Raw genomic sequence first — 14,591 nt, 5'->3', positions numbered from 1 at the left:
GCAACGGACTGGCCTCTGAACTTAAAAAATTTCAAAAAAAAGCTTTGCTATAAATGGACATAATTGAAAAAGCAACGTTTGAATACGTATTTAAAATGTATCACTATTACTTTCCAGATTTTGGTAACTATAGTATTCGGGTGAGTGATTGTCCTTATCTTAGGGAATATGCCCCCTGTACTGAGTGGGTAGAGGGGAATGATGTTTGCAACTGAGCTCACACAGTGCAGAAACGTGTGTGATTACAGAAAATGCCAGAGCTAATGTGGCCAAACATTCCATCAGCTCCTGGTGAGCCTCGATGATGACTCCTGGCTTCTTCACACTCTTCTTACAGCTTTCCTACAACTTGAAATCACTTCGAAACCAGAAGCTGAGAACACGATGGATGTTTCTGTTTGCTCTCTGAGCTACATGCACCTCCGCTCTCAGTGCCTGTGAGCCCACGCTCACACGGGTCCGCGGCAGCGGGCCCCGGGGGCGGCGCTCACTGGAGCCAGTCAAGGCCAAGGACAGGAACCGTGTCCAGACCCCACTCTGAGCCCTCACACTGCAAATGACACATGTTCACACTGAAAACACTCAGCCACAGAAATGTCCATTATTTATTTTATTCAAAGTTGGTACATAAGTGCTAACATTTCCATAAAATAATTACTATACTTCAGTTACAGGACAAAAATACCACAGAAAGGCATATACTTTGCAAGAAATGTAGTTCATCTTAAGTTTCCAAATACGTTTGAAGGCGAATGCAGCAGCTGGCAGAAATCACACACAGTACACAGAGAACAGTTATTCCACCGTCAGGGGTGAGAAATGACGGCTCTTTAGCAGATCTGCTTCTTTTTTTTTTTTTTTCTTTTTTTAAACAATAACACTTTTAAAAACACATGAAACCAAGATCATACATGTCTACAATTTTGAAAATCAGATTGTATACAGTAGGTTAAAATAGTCAAGCTGGAACTGTCACGTATGGTTAACAATCCTAATCTACAATCTCAATTGTATTCCTTTCAATATGTAAATAACCTGGTTTAATCAAATTCTACTTTCTGCTTGTAACGAAAACATTGTATGAGATGGACCCAACTAGCTCTATACCTTAAAAAAAAAAAAAAGCTGCAGACAATGAAGAGTACACTGGAAATCTATTTACAATTCAAAAAACTCACAATAATTCAGCAACTTCATTTATGATTACATTCGGTCTACAGTGAGTAACTGATGAATTGGTACATGGACACCATACACACGACCCCCCCAGTGCCCAGCTGGTCTCTCAACAAAAGCCCGAAGGAAGCATGAAGGCAGGACACCGGGAAGGCGTTCTTCAATGTGGACATCTTCTGACAACGCGGGAACATGACGCAGCCACGGCGTCGGACAGAGGGCGGTGCTCTGCTGCCGCTGGCCTGAAAGTGAAGCAGTGGGTGAAGCATCTCAATGGACACGACACAGGCGCTGGTTTTCTTCTTGGAGAAGACTACTGACCTCTGCACAGCAACTGTGTTTGAATCCACCTCATCAAACCAACAAAGAGCACGGGGAAGCCAACGCGGTGCGTGTGACTGCCAACCTGCGTCTGGGCAGCAGGAAACAGGGTGTCCACGCAAAGAAGGGCCAGCCCCGCCCTGTGTCTGAGCGCCGCTGGCAATGCACACACGGAAGCAGCCCGGTGGGGCAGCAGGGAAGGACTCCACACCATCATCTAACGGAACGTGTCCTCATTACAAAAAATAAAGCTTTTGTACTGTAACAGCCCCACAGAGAAATCCATGAGCAGGAGACTTGTTGATCTGTTTGCCACTCAAAAGTGAGAGATCTCACAGTGAAGTCAGGAGTTTCTATGATACATATTTACACGGCGAGGCCTCCTTCTCCTAGACTAATTAAAGCAACCTTCATGGAAGTATAAACAAAAGATATTCTGACAAACAATCTTGCACAGCATTAAGTTCTTACACACGTCTGCATTTAAAAGCAACATGTAATGGCGCAGAGCACGTACTGCAAGAGACTACCAGCGTCTAGCTGCCTGGCCTGGCCACCGGGTGCCGGGCCAGGGCGCTCCTCAGACCTGTCCTCTGTCCTGCCTTCCTGGTGCTCCCCTCTCTCAGCCCAAAGCCTGAGGCTTCACCTTCTAGACAAAGCTGGAGGGACGCCCCGCTACTTCCTGGAGTCAGGTGACCCCTCCAGCACCTGTCCCATTAGCGTGCCCAGCTCTATCCCCATCCCAGGGTATCAGAGTTGACCAAGTCTTGCCCTAAGAAGGCAGAGGTGGAGAGAGAGAAACATCAATGATGAGAGAATCATGGACCGGCTGCTCCTGCACACCCTATACTGGGGCTCGAGCTCACAACCCAGGCCTGTGCCCTGACCAGGAATTGAACTGTGACCTCCTGGTTCATAAGTCGACCCTCAACCACTGAGCCATGCCAGCCGGGCCCCTCATTCACTCTTGATAAACAGGAACTATTCAGGAACAGAGAGTTAGGGTAAGATACCAATGCCAAGCAGAACCAAACACACCATCTCTTCTTTTGCTCACTCAGTCACAGATTCCATCTAATCTGGTTTGAAGCAGGTAATGGGACAGGCAAAGGGATCCTGCAGATTCTTACAGCCACTGTGAAAAGCAAAGCAGCTCATCTGGGCGAGCTCAGAATTGCTTTAGTGCTGGTAGCAGCTGCCCCTGTTAAAACATGGAATTTCTCCACATTTCAGGGTGCTATTGACGGGAGATTAAATATCCTGAAGCTTTAAGATTCAAACAAACCATCCGTCCTCTAATAGCTCTATCGCACAAGTTTGTCAAACCGTCCCACCCACCAAAAACCAATCTGTCCTGGTTTCTTTGCTTCCCGATTGTGGGGAAGAGCCCCCAGACCCCACTGTAGCTGGAGCTCCTCAAATAAAACTGTAGCATCATTGACATCTGGGTCCCCTCCCTCCACCAAAGAAACACCAGCTTCCTCAGCTTATCGCACTGAACTGCTCATCCTTTGGAACCATGTCATTGTCTAGGGCTTGCAATACTGTGGTCCCATCCGAACCCCAAACCCTGGCGGGTTCTGTGCTGGCACTTGTGGGATACTGAGTACCGTTACTCTTGTGCTTTCTACATGTGGAGACACACATGTGGACAGGATTTTGTGCTTTCTATGGGTCTTTGCCCTTTTCCCTATCATGGAATGTGAAATTGCTGTCACATACAGGTTCTCAGACACATCTATCAAACCTACATTGGATAATGATAAAGTTAAGATATACTCACAAAATTAATATAAGTAACCTTACTTTTTGATTAAGGAAATAAACATGTACAATAAATAACATTTAAGCTGCAACAGCAATTGGAGCTACCTGGTTTCCTTGACCCTAAATGAAGGCTGCATATAAGGTACGTAAATATACATGTACTTCTTTTACTTCCCTCACTAAACTGTAACAAAATTTAAAAAGAGAAACCAGTTCCGATCAGGAAAGGGGAGGTGTGGACTGGCAGTCGCACTGGAACCAGAAGGCACTAGTCACAACACGAAGCTCAGAGGCAGCCTGGTTCTGAGATTTAATGACAGACGCAGTCTAGACTGGCCTTTGACAATTTGGGATTTCAGTAAAGCAATGAGTTTAATCTGTTTCAACTATTACAACAAAAAGGTGAGCTGTTACAGAACGTTCCACTTAAAGAAGTCTAGGCCACACTGATGTGTTGGAGAAGTATCCAGACTAGTTAGTCCAGACCATTAACAAAAGGAAACATTCCTTTATCCACAGCACGAGGGTAACGAGGTGAATTTACCGGTAAGTTAAGTCTCCAATAAGGCTGTGGTTACCTACTGTCAACTTGTGCTATTGCCAAAGTCACTGAAATATGTATTTCCCTTATTTTATTTATAGAGTTCTCTGACTGCAAATGTCTTGAACTGGGGGTGGGGGGTGTCCTGGCAACAGTTACAGCGCTTTTCTGAGGCGAGCAAAGCCATGCACCCCGCTGAGAGGAAGCGGAGACCACTGTGCTGTGTCGTGACTTGCTCTGCAGCTGCGTCCTTTATCCTGGCATCTCTGTCTTCAAACAGGCTGTACACCCAGGGAACCACCCCAACGGAAAGGCATTACCGGGCGAGGCTCATGGGTTAAGTCAACAGCTTCTGAGTATGGGGCTCCCCTGGAAGTCAGGTTCATGGCATGAGTAATGACACAGGGACACGCATCGTTTACTTCTGAATAAAGACTGCATGCCCATGGTTAAGGCTGTCCGTCACCACATAAATGGAATGGTCTAACCCGACACAGAAAACTCTATCTATCTTTCTGAAAGGATTTGAGATGGAAACCCAAAGAGATGCCACCACGTGCCTTTAGACATCAATGAGCAGCTGAAAGCCTTGTTCCCAGCTGTGGAGGGAGCAGCTTAAACAGACATGTACACGAGTAAGGGCATCGAGCGTGGGACCCAGCACTGGCCACGCCTGTTAACTATCGGGCCTCGGTCAATGCCGTTCCAGGAGTGAAGGGAGCTGAACACCCGTCTGCCGACGAGAGTCAGACCAGCGCGTGCCGATGAAGAGACGGGACGTGAACGGAGGAAAAGGGGCCGAGTCAACCAGTCTAACCAAGTGTGGGAACCGAGATCACTTCTCGTGCAGTCCAACTTCACACCCAACTAGTACTAAAGGGCTTCTCCAGATGCCAACTGATTACTCCAACCTTTTACCTTTAATTAACGCAAGAACAAGGCTTTTTGGCATCAAAACGCCGTTCCTCTCTGCACTGTGCAGTCATTTCAAAATTATTCTCAAAACTTCTTTTTTAAAAATTAGGGAGACCTTTTGAAACGTCTCGTGAATTTAATTACTGCTGTCCCCCTAATTTTTAAAAAAGAAGTTTTGAGAATAAATCCTGAATTAGGGCTTTTATTATTCGTGAACACGAACTCTGAGAAAATCATTCTTGAGAATTAACAGATTAAGCAGACAGAAATGTGGTGTTTTTTAGACACATCTATAGTTATGAATCATTACCTGGATACAAGTTTTCACACTTCAGAGCAGCGCTTTTGCACACCATAGCAATCGGCCTGGAAATGAACTAAGAGGACAAAAGGCCAGGCCGAGGGGAAGAATTAAAGCATCTGAAGGAGAGAAAGCAGGGAGAAGAGCAGTCTCTCTGGAGGGTGGGTGGGTGGGTGTCTGGAGGACGGGTGGGTGGGTGTCTCGCTGGAGGACGGGTGGGTGTCTCGCTGGAGGGTGGGTGGGTGTCTCTGGAGGACGGGTGGGTGGGTGTCTCTCTGGAGGGTGGGTGGGTGTCTCTCTGGAGGACAGGTGGGAGTCTGGAGGACAGGTGGGTGGGTGTCTCTCTGGAGGACAGGTGGGTGGGTGTCTCTCTGGAGGACGGGTGGGTGGGTGTCTCGCTGGAGGACGGGTGGGGATTCTCACAAACAGAAATACAGCCTTACTAGTCAAGTCTTCAACACTGAAGTGACTAAGCATTTAACACTTGGCTCAGGAGAAACCTTATGAATACTGAAGCTAAAACCATTCAAATATTAGTCATTTTAACCTCAACTATGTTAATAAACTCATACTTTACAACATCTAACATCAAAGCTGCATCTTATTTACTGGGGCCCTAGCCTGTATGGGGAGGGGTTTAAACTGGCTGAGAGTCAAGATGCTGAGAATTCAAGGACTGTGGTCCTACACACTCTTAAGCTAATGTCTGTCCTTGACCGACTTGCTAACTGTACCTCCCAGGTACTTCCCAGCATCTCACTGAACAGTTCTCCCGATTCCTCAGGAGAATTTTGTCCTGGCAAGTCTGTAGTCACATGATTGAACAGGGATGGTCTTGATACACCTCTCCACCCAAGCCTGGCATGGCGAGATGTCACTGCCTGTGCCCATGTGGTCCTTTCCAGCCGCCGCAGCATCAGATGGCGGTGCAGAGGAGTAACGGGTAGGAAAGCAGTAAGCGGACACTCCCGGTGGGAACACTGACGGCCTCATCTTCCAATGGCTGGTAATACAGCCACTCTGCAGGGTGGTAAAAATGAGACTAACCCATCACCTACATTAAATGTTATTCGAGAGAGGGGGGCAGATCCCCACGCCCAGAGAGGGAAGGAGCAATGGAGTGCCTGAGACAGCGGAGACCTGACCCCCACAGCCAGGACACACTGCAGCTTCCCCTCCCCTCGGCCTCAGGCTGAGCTGTGACCAGCCTTTCCACAAAGTGCTGGGTCCCTGCTCACTACCGGAGGTGCCATCTCCAACAGCTATGGCTACTGTGACCCTCTCAGCGCAGAGACAATGGAACAGGAAGTGGTGGAGGTCGGATCTGCGGGATCTGGCCCAGGACACAGCACGCTGCTCTGCGTGGTGCCTCTCTAAGGCAGAGACAGCGGGATAACCTCACAGGAAAGAGGAGCTGGGAACGCGGGCTCAGGTGTTTCAAAGCTGCTTACTACCTCAGGGTGGCAGGACAAAATGCTTAGATGACCAGAGGAATGAGAGGTCCCACACAGAGCCACTGATTATTCTGCAGACCAGAGTAATAAGCTCTCTCATCAGACCTTGAGACTAAGACGGCCTGAAGGACAAATCAAGCCCTGGGGCCACCATTAACGGAGGTTAGACTAGATCTCCCCCCCCTCTGAAGACCAGTGTCCTCACCTCATTTTGACTCTCAACTATCTTAGTCTCTACTCCTCCTAGTCAATTCTGAACCTCAGCTTGAGCCAATATAAAAATATATACATGTTTATACAGAGAGATCAATACCACTTAGGACTCATTTAGTTAGTGTGAAGGATGAACATTTTTGCTAGCTTAAGACAGACCACGTATCATTCCATGAACAATCATTCTAATGAACTTAGACTGAGGCGTGAACCCCTGAAATGAAGCTGCCCTCAGCAATCCACATCCATTCAAGCACGTTCTCTACCGCTGGGGAACAGCAAGGGCAGCTTCAGGGACCTCAGTCTAAACAGTGATGTTTACACTGCAAACAACAAACAACCCTAATGGCTATGCTAACAGTCATTCCGCATCTACAGGCTTTAGTGCTCTAAACTTGACCTACCGCTATACACACGAACAGACACAAGATGATGCATTTCACTATTACACTAAGACAACAGCAGAGAAGGCAGGGGACCCTAATCCTCCAAAAGTGAGGACCCGACATGACATAAAGGGGGAGTCTACATAAACACCACCGACTCGTTTATGCTTTAAGTACAAAGGGTGAGAAGGCTGCGAGCCAGTAGGGCGATCCTCACTGCTGAGCTACCAGCAATGTAGTCAAAGAAATGCTAATTCCTCCAACTGAATGGCATTTTGAAAAATCTAAGATCCTGTTATTTCTCAAATGCGGAAAGTTATCTCAGAGGAGGAACATTCTTTGAGAAAAGGACGAACCATGAACAAACCATGAGTCCAGAGTTGGACACCTGGTTGTCTGTTCTTCCCAGTGGAGGTTGTAATAACCTTGGACGTGTCACAGCCTCAGCCTCCAGACCAGAAAAGGATGGTCCCTCCTTATTTGGCCCCCAACTTATAAACCTTAGGAATGAAATTGAGAAAAAATTCTACAAGGCACTGTAAGCTCTCAACAACCATGCAGTTCACATGTGAAGCACTTTCTCGGCTACAGCCTCAGTCCGTCAGAAAGCCTCCGGTGGCGGGAAGACATTAAGCTGCCCGATCACTTCTAAATCAACTCTGGACTAATCAAGTCCATCATTAATGAAACTGGTTTATAGAGTACAAAATAGTTAATGTCATTAGGACTGAGTTTTGATTCAAAACCTACAAAAGTACCTAAAAAAGTAATAATTTTGCCTAGATATAAGCTTAATAAAATCATGCGATTTAAAAAGTGTCAGAGTACAGAGAGTCAAGGGAAGCAGATACACGGGCAGTGTCCTCCGTCTGTCATGGAGCTGGAGGGGGGTGCACAGGCACAGAACCACGGAATCCGCGGAGCCCCTCCAACCTTCTGGGCACCTGGTCCTCGAGAGGGGGCATCAGCCCGTGAAGGCCGATTCCCACCTATGGAGGCTGCAACGGTGAGCCAAGCCATGTCCAGATGAAGGGTCCTATGATCACACAGGTCCTGTAACCCCGCCGGGAGACACGCTACGAAACCAGAAGCTCCTGCTCACAGCACTCACACATGCTGTCCATTCTGTGAGGACTATACTGACGATCTACCCACGGCAAAGCACGCACCGAGTGTCCTGTTCCTCATGGCCAGTTTGCATTCCAACATCTTTCATGCTCTAAGTCACTTAACTTTTTAAGCAAAAATGTCCTTTTCAAAAGACTTACCATCTGTTCCCGGATGGTAAGTCTTTTGAAAAGGTGTATCAAGAAAAACACTTATCAAGAATACAATATGATCTCAGAATTAAATTCTCCCTCTAAAGCCTTAACAACCTCAGTGTATCTGTGATCTGATCAAGCAGGGCAACCCAGCACAAAGGCAGTGTCCATTTTTCTTCCAATTTCTGAACATAACTTCCAACTGGATCTACTTGGGAAGGCATTGGCTAAGAAAGAACGTCACCCAACGCCAAGAACATACCTAGAGGATTAGTGGAGTACAAGCAATCGCCTGCTTAGCTCAAGCTGATCAAACACGGCTTGGGGGCTGCAAAACTCCCCAACAATATGAACCACCTGAATTTGGCCAATGAACGTGGAGGTCATCAGCAATGTTTACTTCATCTTCCCCCCATAACCACTTAAACATACAATAATGACATACAACTGTATATGAAGACAGACTTGGTGGTCATCTGAGTATGGTTCACTAAAATTCAAAGTGGGGAGAAAGGAACTGAACAAACTTTCCCCCACCACTGCATACCCCGGTGGTACAGGAACAGCTACAGAAAGACATTCTTCCTTCCTTTTGGCAATCAGAATCCATAGGCTCATGCTAACCCAATGAACCTGGCAGCTAACTAACTTGTCCTGAAACAAGCACCTCACTAGCACATAAGTTAGACTTTCAGCACATAATTGATTATACAATGTCTACAAGTGCACATTTTTAAAAAATGGTAGTAGGGATTACAGAGACAGGAAAACACTGGGAAATGAGCAAGTCTTCTACTTCAGGTTAAGACCTGCCAGGACCTGGCAGTGTAGACAGTTCACTTTCTCGCGACAGCTTAGATCTGCTCTGGGTGTTCTGTGAGAATAATCGGTCTTACTTTGGTATGAAAAATTTTAAACCATATTTGCACAATTCAGTCTATTAAACAAGCTTTGCTTCATTTAGGTTAAAATTTACTTTCATCCGTCTCTGGGGAAATGAAGTCTTGCAAATAGATGATGTTCTGCTAAGTAAAAATTGGCTAAAACCTACAGCGTAAACAATGCCTGAAAGATGCAACAGTTACGTAAGTTTTTTTTCCAAAGACCAGTATTTTCTTAAGTTACCGTCTCACCATGTCCTTAGGAGTTCATAAGGAAAAATAAACAAACATGAAAATTCCAAGCGAACACACAGCAAAAAGCCCAATATCCAGTATCAGTTTAATGTGTGGCGGCTCTTCCAACATCTGCAAACAGACGGCCTCCTCCTCCTCCGCCAGGTCTCTGAGACTCCTCTTGCTGAGGCTCTTACTTTTAAAGCCGCAGAACCAATCTATTAACTTGCAGCAGCGACCTCCAGCCTCTGCTTCTTTCTTTCTCTCTTTTTCCCCCATGAGCGCTGCCTGCCCATTGGAATAAGCATCCACTGGTGTTTCTGCCTCTGAATGCCCTAAGGAAGCCGCGGGGGGGCCCTCCTCTCTGCAGGGCCCCAGGAGATTCACGTCTTCAGGCTGAAGGCCCTTGATGCTATCTTCCGATTTCCCGTTGGGAATGATGTGGGTGATGGGCTCACTGTTCTCACTGCATCTCAGGATGCTCTTCTCCTGCATTTTGTATGGCTCGTCTTTCGGGGAGCAGCTCTCCTCCACCACCACGCTCTTCTTCGACCAGAAGGTGGTGGTACGGATTTGTTCCTTCGTGGGCGGGGCCGTGAGGAGGCTCACAATCACAGTAATGAGCCCCGTGACCCAAAACAGCGCTGTGGCCACGTACATGTAGTGAATGTCTTTGATGAAGCCGGGCCTGTTGTCGGGCTGGTCGCACTCCGGGGCCCGGTAGGTGAAGGCTAGGATTAGGCGCACGGCTCCGAGAACAAAGCCAGCCACTCCACCATAGAAAGCCCCCTGTTCGTTGCAGCGCTTCCAGAAAATTGCCAGAAGGAACAGGGCCGCAACGGGGGGCGTCAGGTAATCTGCCACCTCCTGAATGTAGAGGTACATCTGGCCTCCTTGCATCTCCACGATGATGGGCACCCAGGCGATGCTGATCGCCACCATGAAAGCCACAAATACCCTCCCCACGATCATCAGCTCCCGGGAGCCGGCGTTCTTGCGGACGAGTTTGTACACGTCCAGGGTGAAGATGGTGCTGGCGCTGTTAAAGATGGAGTCCAAGTCACTCATCAGCGCTGCGATCATCACCGCCATCATCAGGCCCCGGAGGCCCACGGGGACCAGGTTCATCACCAGGCGCGGGTACGCGATATTGGAGCACCCGGCTCTGCTCCCACACACCTGCATGCAGTGCTCCGGGTTGATGCAAGCTATGTCATCCGCAAACAGTATCCTGGAAATCATGCCTGGGACCACAATGATAAACATGGGCAGAAGCTTCAGGAAGCCGGCCATCAGAGTGGAGCCTTTGGCGTGCGCGATGTTTTTAGCTGCCAGGACCCTCTGCACGATGACCTGGTCGGCGCACCAGTACCACACGGAAGCTGGGGTCTGGCCGAGAAGGAATCCCGGCCAAGGCACGTCTTCGTCTGTCGGACTCCGCAACATTTTCAGCGCATTCTTCTTCGGGTGGACTTTACAAGAATTTGTGTTGGAAAGGTTGTATGTCAACAGGATGGAAGTGACATTGGGTGAGGCCAACATGTACCTTCTCTTAACTTCCTCAAACCCGCCAACCTCCATCATGCTAATAACCATAAGTGTGAGGGCCCCCACGATCATGAGCAGCGCCTGGAGCGTGTCTGTGTAGATCACCGCCACGAGGCCTCCGGTGACAGTCAGCAAGGCGGTCATGCCAATGAGCAGGATGACAGACACATACAGGTTCCAACCCAAAGACTCCTGGATAAAGAGGGCGCCCGAATACAGATCCACTGAGAGCTTGGTGAAGATATAGAGAATCAGAGACAAGGCTGCAAAATAGACCTGAATCCTATGGCCACCGAACCGCTTGGACAAGTACTCAGGCATGGTGTATACCCCCGACCGGATGTAAATGGGGACGAAAACCCATCCCAGAAGTTGCAACAGCAGTAAGGCATTGAACTCCCAGGCACCGACTGCAAATCCACTTGCAGCTCCAGATCCCGCCAGCCCAATGAAGTGCTCACTCCCAATGTTGCTCACAAACAGAGAGGCACCGATCGCTACCCAGGTCATCGAGCGCCCAGCCAGGAAGTACCCACTCACGGTGCTCCTGTTAGACTTCCACATGGCAAAGAAACCAATGCACAGGACCAGGACAAAGTACAGGGCCACGATGGCAATGTCTGCTGTCTCCAGCACAGCCCTCATTCTGGGGACTCTGTGAGTAAACGTGTCCGGTAACAGAAGTGTCCGCCTTTTTATTTACTCATTAGTGAGCCAGCCAAGGCTGTAAACCGCACGTGACCTGGACTACAGAGCAACAGGGCAGGCCAGTCTTTGTCCTTTGGTTTGCTGTCTTGATGGTGGTGTTGTGATAAACGTGGAAGGAGACAGTTTAAATTTTCCTCCGCTTCTTAACTGGGATTGAGAACTTAGCTCGTACTCTTAATCCACTCTCACCAGACCGTCAGCATTTGCTCGGGTGCGGGAGGAGAAATTCTGAGTTGCAGCTAAGTCTAGTGAAGCCTACTGTACCAACCCTGCAAGGCAGCAAAGACAAAAGACAAAGGTTGAATTAGAGGAAGCGCTCACCAGGCGATGAGGAAAGTTCAGTCTAACAAAACGGCGCAACAAGACATTCTTTACAAAAAGAAAAAAACTGAAAATGCATTTCATTTCCACAGGAAAGAGCAATCTGTACCATCACGGCTGATACTTAGGTCAGGGAAAATATTTACCATTTTGAACTAAGAATAAAAGTTAATTGACTCATAATTAAATGGCCTAACTTCTCTAGCAACTAAGAACTGTTGGCCGTGACATTGCCCTTTCGTTCTTACTATGGTGTCTCGGACTGGAACAGGCACCAAGATCTTAAAGCACCTTAAAAGGGAAAAAACACTAATTATTCATAAAGAGCATCAAAATGAATCTTCAAATACTATAAATCCCAAGAGAAATGTGACAGCCAGGAAGTCCCTGGAGAAGACACAGGCGGTTCTTCCCAGGTGTGTCATCTCCCCCAAACAGGAAGAAAGCATTGCTCAGTCTGTGCAAATCTAATGTGATAAAATGTTCCCGGATTCCTACTAAAAATGTACATCTGTGCTAGTGATCACACGGGAACCTAGAAACTGTGAGGCGACTCCTGCCCTAAAGGGAAAAAGGCACGCGACACACACACACAAAGTGCGAACATACAACTCAAAAGTAACCCCAATTTTATTCTTCCGATAGCAGAAGACACTGAAGGATTTACAAAGATCAAGGCCATTTCCTTTCCTTCCTCTTCATCAAACAATTATTTCCAAGACAATCTCTGAGCAGATAAAAGCACCGACAAAGGCTTGATTTTGTTGAGTACTTTCTTTCTTTTAATGCTTTCCTGTTGAAAGATATAGAACGCAGGGATAGGAGGAAGAGGAGAAAGTTTCCTGGAAGACCGGAAAATAATTCGTTTTTTATTATATCTTCCAAATCTCAACAAAACAGACATCTGTCAATCATCTTCAGTCAGTGAGACAGGTATTTTTCAATCTGGATTAAGAAAATCACTCTGCAAAACACATTTAAATGTACTTAAAATCAAATTTACAGATTTGATGGTTTTTCTCCTGGAAAAGAGATAAATTCTGAATCTTCAAAGTTAATTATCATTGTAGCCCACAGATCAACATGAAAAACATTGTTATTCAAACCCTGCCTTCAAAAAAATAAAAAATAAAAATAAACAAACCCTGCCTTCCACGTGATGCAGCAACCTCAGAGTGAAATGTTCTACGCTTGGCAAAGCACGTTCTTTGTGAATCTAGGCATTTTTCTTTAAAAGCAAGCAGCAAACGTAAGGCCTGTAAATGATACTAAAGCTCCTCTTTCAAAACTGTTCTCCATGGACCCCAGTCCTCACTACAGCCCACAGCTCGCACGGCGGGGAAAGGAGCCGGACACTCACTCAGTGAGACCCCTGCCGGATTGGGCTCCTGGGCCTCGTTCACACCGCTGCCCAGAGAGCAAACGTCTCCGCCCCTCCGCCCCACCCTGACGCCTGTTTTAGCGAACGCACTGCCGTCAGTAGAGGGAAGGGCAGAAACCCTTCCTCCCAGAAGCCAGTGCCAGCGAGGACTGGCCCGGAGCCCAAAGCCTGAGCGTCGTTCTGCCCAAACCCTGAAGGCAGGCAGAGTTCCGTGTCCCTCTTCCACCGACAAAGAACTTTCTGGTTTTTGAAAAGGTATTTGGACCGTTTTTAGAAAGAACCACCTAACTTTTAATCGAGTCTAACAGATGACCCGAACACAGCAGCTATTTCCCAGGGTCAGGTCCTCACGCAGAACGGGAACTGCTGTGGCCGGCGAACCTGCCTCCCAGAGCGCCCCCCGCCTCGTTTCCACACGGAGAAGCCCAGCCCACTGGTCAGAGGGCCTTTCGGGTGTCACTCTGCTCAGTGGCAGCAGCAGACCTGTTTCCAGGAAGGGACAAGCACCCGAGTGGGTTTTGTTTGGGGGGAGGGGGCCGAGGGGAGGGGTGCTGTAGCAGCAGCCGCAGCAGCTTTTTATTAGAAACAAAACAAGCGCACCCTTCCCCGTCGCCGTGCGCACGGCTATCAATGCTGCTTCTCACACCAGAGGCGAGGGTCCAGGCACAGGCCCGAGCTCAGGCTGCTCCCTGATGAGTGCTCAGACTCCAGCTCCCACGAGGCGAGGTCTCCCCTCTAACTGCTCTAGAACCGTCAGCCAGAGAGCAGACTGCCCACGGGAGAAGAGGGGAGTGGGGGACAGAGCCGGCGGCCGCGTCTACTTCCTGCCTAGGCCTCCTCAAACAGTCCCCCGGGATGCCACACAGGTCTGTGGGCAGGTTTAAGATTTTTCCAACTTAAACAAAAAACATCCAGAGACAAGGACCTGGTAAAGACTGAAAAGGGAAAAACAAAACAAAACCAAAATAGGTCAATTTAGTTGAAAAAATAGAGAACCCTTAATATTTCACATTCTGAACTTCAGAACTTTAGGAGATAAATTGTGCAATCCTTAAAAGTGACTCCAAATAAAATATACAATGTCAGTTCTACATGTTTTCTCTCTCCCTTTTAAAGCAGCAAACATTTATTTCTACAACAGCTGCCCCCAGATATGGGGTGGGGGGCTGGTTCCGGCTCCCC

The 14,591-nt window shown here is 47.8% G+C and overlaps 2 protein-coding genes and 1 long non-coding RNA gene across 5 annotated transcripts in view; all 3 read right to left on the bottom strand.

Annotated features, from left to right (window-relative positions):
• The window catches only part of MRPS6 (mitochondrial ribosomal protein S6), a 55,732-nt gene that overhangs the window by 21,903 nt on the left and 19,238 nt on the right, over window positions 1-14,591 (bottom strand). The window lies entirely within an intron of this gene.
• Window positions 596-14,591, bottom strand: part of LOC129148528 (uncharacterized) — a 21,180-nt gene continuing 7,184 nt past the window's right edge. Inside the window, exons 1-2 of one of the 2 annotated variants that reach the window (XR_008555490.1) lie at window positions 1,498-3,555; window positions 596-1,418 (exon numbers count right to left, since the gene is read on the bottom strand). This is a non-coding gene — a long non-coding RNA (uncharacterized LOC129148528). Of the gene's footprint in view, window positions 1,419-1,497; window positions 3,556-14,591 lie in introns of those variants that run through there. The other variant, XR_008555491.1, reaches the window with a different exon arrangement.
• The window catches only part of SLC5A3 (solute carrier family 5 member 3), a 25,453-nt gene continuing 19,220 nt past the window's right edge, over window positions 8,359-14,591 (bottom strand). For both annotated transcript variants that reach the window (XM_054713511.1, XM_054713512.1), the window contains exon 2: window positions 8,359-11,976. In XM_054713511.1, the coding sequence (XP_054569486.1) occupies window positions 9,485-11,644 (2,160 nt within the window). In that variant the 5' untranslated portion in view covers window positions 11,645-11,976 and the 3' untranslated portion in view covers window positions 8,359-9,484. The remainder of the gene's footprint in view (window positions 11,977-14,591) is intronic.

This window comes from Eptesicus fuscus, chromosome 3 (genome assembly GCF_027574615.1).
Source record: "Eptesicus fuscus isolate TK198812 chromosome 3, DD_ASM_mEF_20220401, whole genome shotgun sequence".
Lineage (NCBI taxonomy): Eukaryota > Metazoa > Chordata > Mammalia > Chiroptera > Vespertilionidae > Eptesicus > Eptesicus fuscus.
The sequence above is the reverse complement of the archived record's forward strand: the minus strand, read 5'-3'. Positions and strand labels throughout refer to the sequence as shown.